Source organism: Oncorhynchus mykiss, chromosome 29 (assembly GCF_057628025.1).
Source record: "Oncorhynchus mykiss isolate SJ-2025 chromosome 29, ASM5762802v1, whole genome shotgun sequence".
Lineage (NCBI taxonomy): Eukaryota > Metazoa > Chordata > Actinopteri > Salmoniformes > Salmonidae > Oncorhynchus > Oncorhynchus mykiss.
Window position 1 is genome coordinate 44778792 of NC_143050.1, and position 15926 is coordinate 44794717.

Genomic DNA, 15926 nt, shown 5'->3' on the forward strand with positions numbered 1-15926 from the left:
CTATGCATAGTCACTTTACCCCTACCTACATGTACACTGCTGCTTCTCACTGTTTAATATCTATGCATAGTCACTTTACCCCTACCTACATGTACACTGCTGCTTCTCACTGTTTATTATCTATGCATAGTCACTTTACCCCTACCTACATGTACACTGCTGCTACTCACTGTTTATTATCTATGCATAGTCACTTTACCCCTACCTACATGAACACTGCTGCTTCTCACTGTTTAATATCTATGCATAGTCACTTTACCCCTACCTACATGAACACTGCTGCTTCTCACTGTTTATTATCTATGCATAGTCACTTTACCCCTACCTACATGTACACTGCTGCTACTCACTGTTTATTGTCTATGCATAGTCACTTTACCCCTACCTACATGTACACTGCTGCTACTCACTGTTTATTATCTATGCATAGTCACTTTACCCCTACCTACATGAACAAATTACCTCGACTAACCTGTCCCCCTGCACATTTACTCGGTACCGGTACCCCCTGTATATAGCCTCGTTATTATTTTAACTTTAGTTCATTTAGTGAATATTTTCTTAACTGCATTGTTGGTTAAGGGCTTGTAAGCATTTCACTCTAAGGTCTACCTACACCTGTTGTATTTGGCGCATGTGACAAATAAAATTAGATTTGCATTGAAAAACACACAAGTTGAATGCACCTCTGCTAAAATGACTGAAGGGGGGGACGTGAGGGAACGATGAGTCTTCTAGAGAACCTTGAAACAGCTAAGATTACATAACGCTTCAAGTGTGCCGGCCTGTGCTTGAGTACTGACATAATGTCTTTGTTTTTCAAAAGATGTCCTATGAACTTGGTACTGAAGTGGCAATTTAGCCAGCTACCAGGGTCAGTATTTAACCCATACATCTCACCTGCTATCAAGGCCTATAGTTAGCAAGACGATCCATCCTTCATGTGGTCTAGTACAGTGTGTTTAGTGGCCTCACCACAACAGGATGTGGGTCCACTACCTCAAGAAACAACCTCTGTATGTGTACAGTAGGCCAGTCCTAAACACTGTTAGGTGTTAACCATCATGGAGCGTTTTTTATTTTTATTGCTGCTTGCACTGTTTAGAAATCAGGTGGTTGGACTTTGACTGACCTATCGCCTTGCGGATGGAATTTGTGCATGGTGTTTCTCAGTCTCCTCTTAACACTAAAATTGAATGTGCTTGTTGGAGAGAGAGCAAGGGTTACATAAACAGTGAGCTTCTAGGAAGTCTTCCGCTCTGCTGTTTAGTAGTGGTGTGTGTGTGTGGGAGGTGAAGGAGGGAAAGTGTCATAGAGAGGGAGGTGGTAGATGGAGGAGGTTGGTGTTATCTACCATTCACACCATTCGGAGTCGAGTGCTATCTGCTATTGCAGAAGCACTGTGCTAGAGGCCCTTCTGGCGGTCGAAGATACAACCTGTACAACCACAAGTTAATTAATGTAATTTGATAAATACTACCAAATGTATTTTGGTCTGTAATGTAGCCATTTACTTGACACTTGGAACTGCACACAGATTAAATTGACTTTTAAGCCACTCGTCAAAGAGGCCAAACTCTTTGCAGGTTGTGTGATTTCAAGTTTACACCAAAGCAGCAAATTTTACAGATGTTGTTGTCACTCCTTCTACAATAACTTTGGCGCATTGTGTCAAAGAGCAGCACAGTCTCTCCCAGGAGAGGCCGGTGCCCCAAAGACATGTTCCAAAGACTGTTTTCTCATTGGTCCAGAGAGCTGTCCCCCAGCCCAGGTAGCAGACTAGGCAAGAAAGTGTGTGCATTTATACTCAGGCAGATATCAGAGCAGAACGTGTCTCGGTTAGCTAAATTCTGGGATGATTTAAGCCGTCGGTGAATTGGGACTGGTGTTAGGGGATGTTTAGGGGGATATCAAATAGTCGGTTGCTTTTTGGGCCAATGTAGAGAGGCTAGTAATCAGCTTAGTCAGACAGCCTGACTCGTGTTGTTTTTCACAATCTAGTCCGTTATTTCTGCCATTTCTATCTCTATGTAGCTGTGTTTGTTTCGATGGCAGTGGCCATGTACTCCCAAGAGCTATTCAGAACACTCACCAGTTTCCTATGTTAGCGCTGGTGGTGTCTCCTCCGTGGGTTAGCTTAATGGTGTGAAGGATGGAGGTTGTTTTGGGAGAAATGGAATCAGGCCTGGTCTGTTGCGTGTTGAGGAGAGCCAGCCAGCCCAGAAGCCCCTTTGTGGACCAGACCAGGCAGTGTCTCCTGGATCTGCTGAATGGAATGCCACCATACTGCTGACACCACTAATCCTACTGTCAGATAGGGACCATTTCACTCTTTCACCTTCCATCTCTTTCTCATCCCTTTTTCTCTCTGTCTGAATGGAAAGCCACCATACTGCTGACACCACTAATCCTACTGTCAGATAGGGACCATTTCACTCTTTCACCTTCCATCTCTTTCTCATCCCTCTTTCTCTCAGTCTGAATGGGAGCTGTACTCTAACAGTGGGCCTCTCATCTGGTCTAGCAGTCCCCTGTCCCCATTTGACTGATTGACTGTCAGTGATATTTTGTTTCTGTCTCTCTGTGTGTGTTTCCCTTTGCTCATGGTGTTCACTGACAGATCAATGTTCTGTCCCTACTTACTGAAAATAATTAGGATTCACGTTTCACTGAATTCTGTTCATTTTCATCATATCACATTGTCTTATCCATGTCTGTTGTGAGACACCATGTCTATATATTTAATTATGGAAGCACTTGAACAAGTTGGAAGTAAAATGGTTAAGACAATTTATTTTGACAAGGTCTTAAGCCAGTGTATGAAAGCGGTATGAGATGGTCTGTTGGAACTGGGTGAGAGACTCATGCTCACACATTCCTGACCTGAGATGAAGGGGCTGTGAGTTTTCTAGCTATGGTGTTCAGCTGGACTGGCCTCCCTCCACCATGGCCTGGTCAGGGTGTATCAGAGGTCACAGTGACCTGATAAGCCACAGTGTAGGTAACGCTGCCCTGAGAAAGACTCCAGATTTAGGGCTGGGGCGACATAGAATTAATTTGAATTTACAGTACCAGTCAAAAGTTGAGACACCTACTCATTCAAGGGTTTTTCTTAAATAGTAAAAATGTGTACATTGTAGAATAATAGTGATGGAAATAACAAAAAAGTGTTAATCTGTTAGTGATCCCTTCGTGCGCCAATCCCTTTAGCGGGATTGATTTGACAACATCCAGTGAAATTGCAGAGCGCCAAATTCAAACTAAATCAATATTCAAGATTCATGAAAATACAAGTGTAATACATCAAAATAAAGCTTAACTTCTTGTTAATTCAGCCGCTGTGTCAAATTTCAAAAAGGCTTTACGGTGAAAGCAGACCATGCGATTATCTGAGGACAGCACCCCGCATAAAAACACAAATAATTTTCAACCAGGCAGTTGGCGACACAAAAGTCAGAAATAACAATATAATAAATGCCTTACCTTTGAAGATCTTCAAAGGTAAGGCATTCCAAAATGTCCCAGACACATCACAAATGGTCCTTTCGTTTGATAATGTTCTTCTTTATATCCCCAAAATGTTCATTTTATTTGACGCGTTTGATTCCGAAATACACCGGTTCCAACTCGCCCAACATGACTACAAAGTATCTAAGTTACCTGTAAACTTGGTCCAAACATTTCAAACAATGTTCCTAATCCAACCTCGGGTATCTTAAAACAAAGATAATCGCTAAAATTTAAGATGGGATAAACTGTTTCCAATACCGGATAAAAACGTGAAGCGCGTTCCAGTTCACAGTCACCAAACAGTAGAGTCCACATGGAGTGACACTTACAAAGAACAGCCTCTTCATTTCTCAAAAGAAAAACATCTACCAATTACTAAAGACTGTTGACATCTAGTGGAAGCCATAGGAACTGCAACAGGTTCCTATTAAATAGGGCTTCCCATAGAAAACCATTGGGAAATACTATGACCTCCAATTTTTTTTTCTCCCCTGGATGGTTTGTGCTCGGGGTTTCGCCTGCCAAATCCGTTATGTTATACTCAGACATTATTTTAACAGTTTCAGAAACGTCAGAGTGTTTTCTATCCAAATCTACCAATAATATGCATATCCTAGCTTCTCGGCCTGAGTAACCGGATGCTTTTCATCCGGATGTGAAAATACTGCCCCCTATCCATTAGAAGTAAAAAAAATATATATATATTTGATATTCTTCTAAGTAGCCACTCTTTGCCTTGATGACAGCTTTGAACACTCTTGGCATTCTCTCAACCAGCTTCATGACATAGTCACCTGAGATGCATTTCAATTAACAGGTGTGCCTTAAGTTAATTTGTGTATTTTTTTCCTTCTTAATGCGTTTGATTCAGTTGTGTTGTGAAAAGGTAGGTTTGGTATACAGAAGATAGCCCTATTTGGTAAAAGACCAAGTCCATATTATGCGACAGTCCATCATTACTTTAAGATGCGAAGGTCAGACAATCCGGAAAATGTCAAGAACTTTGAAAGTTTCTTCAAGTGCAGTTGCAAAAACCATCAAACACTATGATGAAACTGGCTCTCATGAGGACCGCCACAGGAAAGGAAGACCCAGAGTTATTTCTGCTGCAGAGGATAACTTCATTAGAGTTGCCAGCCCAAATAAATGTTTCGCAGAGTTCAAGTAACATACACAACTCAACGTAAACTGTTCAGAGGAGACTGCATGAATCAGGCTTTCATGGTCGAATTTCTGCAAAGACGCCACTACTAAAGGACATCAATAAGAAGAAGAGACTTGCTTGGGCCAAGAAACACGAGCAATGGACATTAGACCAATGGAAATCTGTCCTTTTGGTCCAAATGTAAGATTTTCGGTTCCAACCGCCATGTCTTTGTGAGACGCAGAGTAGGTGAACGGATTATCTCCGCATGTGTGGTTCCCACTGAAGCATGGAGGAGGTGTGGGGGTGCTTTGCTGGTGACACTGTCAGTGATTATTATTATTATTTTTTAATTCAAGGCACACTTAACCAGCATGGCTACCACAGCATTCTGTAGCGATACGCCATCCCGTCTGGTTTGGGCTTAGTCCCACTATCATTTATTTTTCAACAAGACATTGACCCAACACACCCCCAGGCTGTGTAAGGGCTATTTGACCAAGAAGGAGAGTGATGGAGTGCTGCATCAGATGGCATGGCCTCCACAATCACCTGACCTCAACCCAATTGAGATGGGTTGAATGAGTTGAACCGCAGAGTGAAGGAATAGCAGATGCAAATGCTCAACATGTGTGGGAACTTCTTCAAGACTGTTGGAAAAGCCTTCCAGGTGACTGTCATGAAGCTGGTTGAGAGAATGCCAAGAGTGTGCAAAGCTGTCATCAAGGCAAAGGGTGGCTACTTTAAATAACTTTTTTTTTGTTTACTACATGATTCCATGTGTTATTTCATAGTTTTGATGTCTTTGCTATTATTCTACAATGTAGAAAATAGTTTTAAAAAATACCTTGAATGAGAAGGTGTGTCAACTTTAGACTGGTACTTTATAGTTTTGTGTGAAAATCTTAGTCGTTCTCATGGTTGGAGGCCTCACGTGCAAAATGTTGTCTATTTAAAATATTCAGTGATGGAAAATGGTCCAACTCGCCATTTTGAATGCAATGTAGATGATACAGTTCACTGTTACATCAGCCACAAAGGCCTAAATCGTTGGATGGTAATTCAGGAATTTGTGGTGTTACACACACACACACACACTCCTTAAATAGGACCATATGTGTAGCCCACCCCCCACATTCTCATTCATGTGTGAGAGGAAGCATTTGGGGTATGCCTGCCTTGCAGCAACTGAGTAACAGCCACCCAGAGTGTGGTCCTCTAACAGCCCCTCTTTGCTATCCAGGCTGGGGGACAAGAATACAGGGTGGGTGACACTGACCCTGTCTGTTGACCTCACCCTACTCATCTCCCTACAGGCCTCCACTCTCCCCTGGTGTATGGTTGGATGGGTTGGGTTTGGGGTGTATAGGCAGGGTGTGAGGGCCACTGTGTGGGCTGACAGCAGCAGTCCTATTGTGCATGGGAGCCTGGTCTCTGTTTGTTCAGAGCTGTGTGGAATTTCTGCCTATTTCCCCTCCCCCCATGACATTCTTGTCGTCTTAGCTGCTTGAGAGGAGCTGGCTACTTCACTGGGGAGTTTTTGTTAATTCATAGCATAGTTAGCCTTGTCTGGTTCTCTTCCACAAAGTTACATGGTATATCCTCTAGATCCGTTCTTGTGTGGTGAGTAGCGATCCATAATGTGCTGCACTGTGTTCAATTGTCCCCAGGGAAAGATAAAAGAATGAACTGCCCTGTGTAATATTTGGAACCCCTTTTGGAAGGTCTCCACATGTATTGTGTGTCTACGAGCTCTTGTGTTTTTAAAAGCCTAATGATGAGAGAAATCGGATGATGGGCAAGTAGAAATACTCAATGTGGGCCTCCTGAGTGGCGCAGTGCTAGCTGTGCCACTAGAGATCCTGGTTCGGGTCCAGGCTCTGTTGTAGCCGGCCGCGATCGGGAGACCCATGGGGCAGCGCACAATTGGCCCAGCGTCGTCCGGGTTAGGGGAGAGTTTGGCTGGCAGGGATGTTCCTGTCCCATCGCGCTCTAGTAACTCCTGTGGTGGCCCGGGCACAGTGCATGCTGACACGGCCGCCAGTGTTTCCTCCGACACGTTGGTGCGGCTGGCTTCCGGGTTAAGCGGGCATTGTGTCAAGAAGCAGGCTGGGTTGAGTTTCTGAGGACGCATGGCTTTCGACCTTCGCCTCTCCTGAGTCCGTACGGGAGTTGCAGAGATGGGACAAGACTGTAACTACCAATTTGATACCACGAAATTGGGGTGAAAAAGGGGTAAATTAAAATAAGTAATACTCAATGTGATCATGCTAGCGTAACCATGGCAGTCTCAGTTGGACCATTTTTATTTTTGTTCTATTCAAAGAGATGGACAAATGGTAGCAGCCATCTTGTTCATACACTCATGCATTTGCCAGCAGCCATCTTAACATTCTCATCCACTCATCCCAATTGTAGGAACTATTAATGTTGACAACTAGAAAACAAAGGTTCCAGCTGAAACATTGTTGCAAATAGAAAGTAGTAATAATGATTGGCCTACAACGGAAATATAATTACTAGAACAGGCAAAGCCCATCAGTAATTCTATTTTCTATGGATAACAATGGGCTACTCCTGTAATATTATAAAACTTTCTAAATCCTAATTTACCCCTGTATTTCTGTCATCAGAGAATGGATACCAGTGGGGTGAAAGTGCTGGAGTCTGCCGATGACATCCAGGAGCGCCGGCAGCAGGTGTTGGATCGCTACCGGCGCTTCAAGGAGCTGTCGGGTGTGCGCAGGCAGAAGCTGGAGGACTCCTACCGTTTCCAGTTCTTCCGCCGCGATGCCGATGAGCTGGAGAAGTGGATCCAGGAGAAGCTGCAGATCGCCTCCGATGAGAACTACAAGGACCCCACCAACCTCCAGGTCAGTGCAGATGGATAGGAAGCCAGTTGAGGCTAATAAAATAAATGATGACTTGGGTGGAGCTGTAAGCAGGGCATAGAAAGTGAATACTGAAGTAAAGATCCTGATTTGATTGGCCTTTATGACGCACAAGCCACTTGTTGTGAATTTACTGGCTTTAAGGCTTGCCAGTGGCCATTCAAAACGAAACAGCGTGCCCATAAAACCACACACACAGAATTATCAGTATGTCATAAAACCCTCTTTACTGTGACCCTTGGCCAGGTATGTCTGTCCTATCCACTAGTCTTTGTGCCACGCTAACATGCCTCCTCCCCCACAGGGCAAGCTCCAGAAACACCAGGCCTTCGAGGCGGAGGTGCAGGCCAACGCTGGAGCCATCATCAAGCTTGATGAGACTGGCAACCTCATGACCTCAGAGGGTCACTTTGCCTCTGAAACCATCCGCGTAAGACACACATACACACAGTCCGCTGAGCAATATGCTTAACCAAGATGGAACTACACAATTTACCCCTTTTAACCCAATCATGTCTGGTTCAGTCCTTCACGCCCTACCGGACTTTCCAGAGACCCATAGTCTCAAGTTTCAATATGGCGGCGTATATAAAAGTAGGTGCTTGAGTGCTGTCGACCTCCTGGCTCTTCTGTTTCTCTCATTTTTAGGTTCCACTCCACTTCTGGCATATCCACTGTTCTGTTTGTTGTGTGGTTATGCCATATTTAAGAATACTTCATGAAAAGTGCATGATTTGTGTGACTAAAAGGAACATTTTGTTCCATTGATAAGCACTTATCTTGGTCTCAAACTACAACCTCAGCAAGTACTGGGCCCATATTCATAAAGCGTCTCGAGTAGGAGTGCTGATTTAGGATCAGTTTGAACTTTTGGATCATATTGAACAAGATCACTTTGACAGGGCGGCCTGATCCTAGGTCAGCACTCCTTCCGTGAGATGCGTTATGAATACAGGCCCTGATTTCCCATAATGAGTAAGGTTATATTGACAGAGGGGACCTGATCCTAGATCAGCACGCCTACTCTGAGAGGCTGATTATTGGTCTTGGATCAGCTTCCATTCCGTGGTGCAAATGGTCTCCCATTCTGTCCAACAGACTCGTCTGGAGGAGCTGCATCGTCTTTGGGACCTGCTGCTGCAGAAGACCAAGGAGAAAGGTGTTCGTCTGCTGCAGGCCCAGAAGCTGGTGCAGTACCTGCGCGAGTGTGAGGATGCCCTGGACTGGATTAGTGACAAGGTCAGTGTCTCAACCTGTAGTCACACACACACACACACACACACACATATCTACTGGAGGCCATGGCCTAAACCATGTCTACAGGACCCTAATAGACAACATTGCCTTACCCTAAATCATGTCCAACAGGAGACCATTGTCATAGGACCTGAAAGACAACCTATCCTAAACATTAGCCTCCCTTAACCATGTGTACAGGATCCTGCTAGATAACCTATCCTAATCCAAAGCCGTGTTTAACAGGAGGCCATGGCCACCTCGGAGGAGCTGGGCCAGGACTTGGAGCATGTGGAGGTGCTCCAGAAGAAGTTTGAGGAGTTCCAGACGGACCTGGCGGCTCACGAGGAGCGTGTGAACGAGGTGAACCAGCTGGCGGGCAAGCTGAGCCAGGAGTCCCACCCCGAGGCGGAGCTCATCGTCCGCAAGCAGGAGGAGGTGAACGCCGCCTGGCAGAGGCTCAAGGGCCTGGCACAGCAGAGGCAGGGCAGGCTGTTCGGAGCCGCCGAGGTGCAGCGCTTCAACAGGTATGTCCAGGACGGACTGTATGTTTGGGTGTGAGTTTTTTGGAGTGTGGGTGTCTGTGATAGAGAAGCCACAAAAGACCTGAGTGAATCAAGAAATGTTCATTTCTGACTGGGTGTATGTGTTATGTGGCCTCCAGGGATGTGGACGAGACCATCAGCTGGATCAAGGAGAAGGAGCAACTCATGGCGTCCGATGACTTTGGCCGGGACCTGGCCAGCGTTCAGGCCCTGCTGCGCAAGCACGAGGGCCTGGAGAGAGACCTGGCTGCCCTGGAGGACAAGGTCAACACTCTGGGCGGAGAGGCTGAACGTCTGCAGCAGACCCACCCCCAGAACGCTTCCCAGATCCACCTGAAGAGGGACGAGCTCATCACCAACTGGGAGCAGATCCGCACGCTGGCCGCCGAGCGCCACGCCCACCTCAATGACTCCTACAGGTTGGTACCACTCTGGCTGCCCTAACAGCGAACACTGTAGCTTTACTGTGTCGACACTGTAGCTTTACTGTGTCGACACTGTAGCTTTACTGTGTCGACACTGTAGCTTTACTGTGTCGACACTGTAGCTTTACTGTGTCGACACTGTAGCTTTACTGTGTCGACACCGTAGCTTTACTGTGTCGACACCGTAGCTTTACTGTGTCGACACCGTAGCTTTACTGTGTCGACAACGTAGCTTTACTGTGTCGACACCGTAGCTTTACTGTGTCGACACCGTAGCTTTACTGTGTCGACACCGTAGCTTTACTGTGTCGACACCGTAGCGTTACTGTGTCGACACCGTAGCGTTACTGTGTCGACACCGTAGCGTTACTGTGTCGACACCGTAGCGTTACTGTGTCGACACCGTAGCTTTACTGTGTCGACACCGTAGCTTTACTGTGTCGACACCGTAGCGTTACTGTGTCGACACCGTAGCTTTACTGTGTCGACACCGTAGCTTTACTGTGTCGACACCGTAGCTTTACTGTGTCGACACCGTAGCTTTACTGTGTCGACTCCGTAGCTTTACTGTGTCGACACCGTAGCGTTACTGTGTCGACACCGTAGCTTTACTGTGTCGACACCGTAGCGTTACTGTGTCGACACCGTAGCGTTACTGTGTCGACACCGTAGCGTTACTGTGTCGACACCGTAGCGTTACTGTGTCGACACCGTAGCTTTACTGTGTCGACACTGTAGCTTTACTGTGTCGACACCGTAGCTTTACTGTGTCGACTCCGTAGCTTTACTGTGTCGACACTGTAGCTTTACTGTGTCGACACTGTAGCTTTACTGTGTCGACACCGTAGCTTTACTGTGTCGACACCGTAGCTTTACTGTGTCGACACCGTAGCTTTACTGTGTCGACACCGTAGCTTTACTGTGTCGACACCGTAGCTTTACTGTGTCGACACCGTAGCTTTACTGTGTCGACACCGTAGCGTTACTGTGTCGACACCGTAGCGTTACTGTGTCGACACCGTAGCGTTACTGTGTCGACACCGTAGCTTTACTGTGTCGACACCGTAGCTTTACTGTGTCGACACCGTAGCGTTACTGTGTCGACACCGTAGCTTTACTGTGTCGACACCGTAGCTTTACTGTGTCGACACCGTAGCTTTACTGTGTCGACACCATAGCTTTACTGTGTCGACTCCGTAGCTTTACTGTGTCGACACCGTAGCGTTACTGTGTCGACACCGTAGCTTTACTGTGTCGACACCGTAGCGTTACTGTGTCGACACCGTAGCGTTACTGTGTCGACACCGTAGCGTTACTGTGTCGACACCGTAGCGTTACTGTGTCGACACCGTAGCGTTACTGTGTCGACACCGTAGCGTTACTGTAACACCACTGTGCTCAACACAGCGACCACCCAACAATAGCATGGTCAAAAACTCCTATATCAGCCATTTGGGCCCAGTTTAGTTGAAAGTATGTAGAACCCTCTCTGACTGTGTTTGGCCCCCTGCAGGCTGCAGCGCTACACTGCAGACTTCCGTGACCTGACCAGCTGGGTGACGGAGATGAAGGCCCTGATCAACGCTGACGAGCTGGCCAACGACGTGGCCGGAGCCGAGGCTCTTCTCGACCGCCACCAGGAGCACAAGGTACAGAAACGCACAAAAATTAATGAACTTTATTTTAGCAGTTGAAAAGTACATTTTCTCAGATCTTCAATCAGTGATACTCGTTTTTCCTCCAATGTTGCTGATGTTTACTGTGTGTGTGGGGTCCTTAGGGTGAGATTGATGCCCATGAAGACAGCTTCAAAGCCACGGACGAAGCCGGTCAGGCCTTGCTCAACACCGGACACTACGCCTTAGAGGAGGTCAAGGAGAAGGTAGGACTGGTCTTTCTGTCTCCCGTTGTTTCTGTCCTTGGTTTTGGCGTCATACTTTTAACATGGATTTCCACACAGATTCATTGAACCTAATTTTACCTTGTTTATTTTTATGTGTAGCTGGGTGTCCTGACTGAAGAGAAGGAGTCTCTGCTGGAGCTGTGGGAGGTGCGCAGGCAGCAGTACGAGCAGTGCATGGACCTGCAGCTCTTCTACAGGGACACAGAGCAGGTTGACAACTGGATGAGCAAGCAAGAGGTATATCCATCCACACACAATAATAATAAACAATATACTCACCCAAAAATTATTCTCCAAAATGGTGGGGTGTGTGTGATCCTAGTAAGTAATTAAGTAAGTATGCTTTTTTTGTGTATGTCCAGGCTTTCCTTCTGAACGAGGACCTTGGTGACTCTCTGGACAGCGTGGAGGCCTTGCTTAAGAAACACGAGGACTTTGAGAAGTCCCTCAGCGCCCAGGAGGAGAAGATCACTGTGAGTACCTGTCCTAGCCATAACCATAGATCTAGAATCCGCTTTCATTCCTCAAATCTTAAACTTAACCACTGACCTCTTTCTCTTTAGGCCCTGGATGAATTTGCCACCAAACTGATCCAGAACAACCACTATGCCAAGGAGGATGTTGCTACTCGTAGAGATGCTGTAAGTACAGAGAGGAAACATTCTGCACATACACATGAATACGATAAGAACCGGAATGTGTCCTATGTTTGCAGCACTTTGAACTCTCTATCTGTTTATATCATATTCTGGGTGTTAGGGATGACATTTTATACACATCTGTGTTTCCCCCTGTAGCTGCTGAGCCGCCGCAACGCCCTGCACGAGCGTGCTCAGTCCCGCCGCGCCGCTCTGGAGGACTCCTTCCACCTGCAGCAGTTCTTCCGTGACTCGGACGAACTCAAGAGCTGGATCAATGAGAAGATGAAGACGGCCACCGACGAAGCCTACAAGGTACGGTTGGAACCAGCTACTTTATAGTGGTATACTTTAGTTAGGTACTTTATAATGGAGTTTCAATGCTCAACATGGCTTTCTCCTAGACTGCTACGAGATCCCATTAGGATGCAGAACCACCGTGAACCACACAGATTATTATTCACAGTACTCTGGCTTAATAGCAACACGTTCCTTACACCATCTCTCTGCTCTCTCTGTTGTCCCCAGGACCCGTCCAACCTGCAGGGCAAGGTCCAGAAGCACCAGGCCTTCGAGGCGGAGCTGTCAGCCAACCAAAGCCGCATCGATGCTCTGCAGAAGTCTGGCCAGGAGCTCCTAGACGGGAAGCACTACGCCGCAGACGAGGTGTCTGTACGCATGGACGAGGTCAGCTCCCAGTGGAAGAAGCTGCTGGAGGCCACCGAACTCAAAGGTGAGACGACGAGAGTGGAGGAGAGGTGAAGTTCAGATGAAGTGTGTGGCTATTATTATATTATTATAGCAAGTGGAAGTAGTACAAAATGGCGGCAATGCTAGTGAATAAATGCGGTAAAAAGATCAATGGAATGCAGATCATGGAGGATATATGAAGGGCGCCAGATTGGTGCACATTCAACAAGTCTGATCTAACAAAGTGGTTATTCGTCAAATCCGTCGTGATTGATGCCTTGTAACATGCCCACAATGTGGTTTCTAAAATCTGGTTTGGATATATTTGGCTGGTTTTTCTGCATAACATTTTAGAACTAGTCACTTTTCAGGTTTAGAAGAAGTGCCTGCTAAATGCTAACACTCGTTCGTATAGCTGGTAGCATAGGTAGCTAAGCTCTTAAGTGTTCGGCCAGTAACCAGAAGTTTGCTGGTTTGAATCCCCGAGCTGGCAAGGTGGAAAAATCTGCCATTCTTCACTTGAGCAAGGCAGTTAACCTCCATTAACAACTGCTCCCTGGGTGCCGGTGACGTGGATGTCGATTTAAGGCAGCCCCCCGCACCTCTCTGATTCAGAGTGGTTGGGTTAGATGCAGAAGACCCATTTTTGGTTGAATGCATTGTTGTGCAACTGACTAGGCATCCCTCTTTCCCATAGCTATCTTAGAGAAAACGGTGGTGGTAAGTCGCTTTTAACTAATGCAGTTGATTGGTGACGATGACATGAACATGTATTGGGGTTGACATCCATACAAGCATTATACTCCGATTGTTATCTCATAGTGTGAAATACACATATGCCTATGCCTAACAATAGCCTATATGTAGGCTAATTTTTCTGGGGGGCAATGAGGAGATTTGGGATCTTTCCCACACCCATTTCCATGGGATTTACATTATTTTGGACGAGTGTCATTGACTTCTACCGCATCTATTGGAGAGTAACATTTCAAAGTGAAGGTGCTTTTGTTATCTTATAATGTGACTAGCTGTTAGTTACTAGACAAGGTCATTTTGGCGCCCCAAGATTTGAAACCAAACCTCAGAAATACCCTTCCTCCTTAAAAAGTTCAATCTTAATTTCAACCACTCCTAAACCTCTCCTCACCATGCTCTCCTCTCCCCCAGGCATCAAGCTGCGCGAGGCCAACCAGCAGCAGCAGTTCAACAGAAACGTGGAGGACATTGAGCTGTGGCTGTATGAGGTTGAGGGCCACCTGGCTTCAGATGACTACGGCAAGGATCTGACCAGCGTCCAGAACCTGCAGAAGAAGCACGCCCTGCTGGAGGCTGACGTGGCTGCCCACCAGGTACAGGGCTTGTTTGACATTTCAGTCGACAGTGCAGGCAACAGCTGACTGATCTACAAGTCATATATAACTACTTATTATCATTTGTAGGTCAGTAAGTCACAATTTACCCACAATGCACCACGGTTTTGATCTGCTCGAACGCGCTCAGTGACATCCATATCACCACAAGATAACTGACTGACAGCTACCAGGTAACTGGAGAACATCACCAGTAGCCTCCAGCTCAGATGTTTTCAGACCCAAAAAGTTAACTACTTAGACACTGTTGCATTTACCTCTGGGACCAGCTGCTAGACAGTGTATCTCCTCATAAGAATCCCATCCATGCCTGGTGGTGTCTTTGATTGACAGACACAAATAAACTCAGATTCTATGCATGAGAGCTGCCACTCCAAGTAGCCTCCATAGCCTGGTTGCAGTGACATCATCATGGTCTATAATATTCAGGCATTCAAATAGTAGTGCGACTTATGTAGTCTGGCTGCGCACAAGGTAAGACTGGCTGACTGACTTAAGGTGTCGGCATGATTTGGTTCGGCTGACACCTAGGTGGACTGTGCTTGCAAACTCCCTTAAAATGACCTTCCCTTTAAAAACGAGAAAGAGCGTCAATAGTACTGTGTCTTCGTCTTGAGACGCCACAGCGTCTCATTCATTTACGTTTTTGGAGAGGAGATCTTTGTCGCACAATTTTACAGCCATGATGGTAAAGTATTTCTCAATTGAAAACATTTGCATGAGAACGATTAGTCTATCGTTGAATGTCAACACACTTCATTGAAGTATCCCTACTGTTGACCAATCCCCGACGATGGGATGTAGACTTCTGCTACATACTTCGGCATCCCTCAAGAAAAAAATGTAGTGTGCAAGAACAGCTGAGAAAACCCTTGCCGAAGACCAAAACGAACAAAAAAGTCATTAATATATGCATGAACTGTTTCAGATCGGAAGCCTTTACTGCCACCAGGTAGTTAGTTGGCTGACTGATTTTCCCTCTCTCTCCAGGACCGCATCGATGGCATCACCATTCAGGCGCGTCAGTTCCAGGAAGCCGGTCACTTTGACGGCGACAACATCAAGCGCAAGCAGGAGGCGCTGGTGGCGCGCTACGATGCCCTCCGCGACCCCATGGCCGCCCGCAAGCAGAAGCTGTCAGACTCCCTGCGGCTGCAGCAGCTCTTCAGGGACGTGGAGGACGAGGAAACCTGGGTCCGGGAGAAGGAGCCCATCGCCGCCTCCACCAACCGGGGAAAAGACCTGATCGGCGTCCAGAACTTGCTCAAGAAGCACCAGGCCCTGCAGGCGGAGATCGCTGGCCATGAGCCCCGCATCAAGGCCGTCACCCAGAAAGGAGAGGCTATGGTGGAGGAAGGTGAGTTGTTTCATACAAACGTGCATAGGCCCTAGTGTCACCTTTTTTCACTATCTAGCAGGTTTGGGTCAATTTCAATTCAGTTAATTATAGTTTAATTCCTGAATTGAAATGAAACCCTTTCACCATGAGGCCAATGGTGACTTTAAAATAGTTAGTTTAATGGCTGTGACAGGAGAAAACAGGATGGATCAACAACATTGTAGTTACTCCACAA

At 46.5% G+C, this 15926-nt stretch overlaps 1 protein-coding gene across 25 annotated transcripts in view; it reads left to right on the top strand.

Moving 5' to 3' along the window:
- Positions 1 to 15926, top strand: part of LOC110509489 (spectrin alpha chain, non-erythrocytic 1) — a 62453-nt gene that overhangs the window by 18737 nt on the left and 27790 nt on the right. For all 25 annotated transcript variants that reach the window (XM_036967741.2, XM_090227312.1, XM_090227314.1 and 22 more), the window contains 14 exons: positions 7288 to 7527; positions 7850 to 7975; positions 8644 to 8784; positions 9028 to 9308; positions 9446 to 9745; positions 11265 to 11400; positions 11532 to 11633; positions 11754 to 11891; positions 12017 to 12127; positions 12218 to 12295; positions 12452 to 12607; positions 12821 to 13025; positions 14150 to 14331; positions 15343 to 15709. In XM_036967741.2, the coding sequence (XP_036823636.2) occupies positions 7291 to 7527; positions 7850 to 7975; positions 8644 to 8784; positions 9028 to 9308; positions 9446 to 9745; positions 11265 to 11400; positions 11532 to 11633; positions 11754 to 11891; positions 12017 to 12127; positions 12218 to 12295; positions 12452 to 12607; positions 12821 to 13025; positions 14150 to 14331; positions 15343 to 15709 (2560 nt within the window). In that variant the 5' untranslated portion in view covers positions 7288 to 7290. The remainder of the gene's footprint in view (positions 1 to 7287; positions 7528 to 7849; positions 7976 to 8643; positions 8785 to 9027; positions 9309 to 9445; positions 9746 to 11264; positions 11401 to 11531; positions 11634 to 11753; positions 11892 to 12016; positions 12128 to 12217; positions 12296 to 12451; positions 12608 to 12820; positions 13026 to 14149; positions 14332 to 15342; positions 15710 to 15926) is intronic.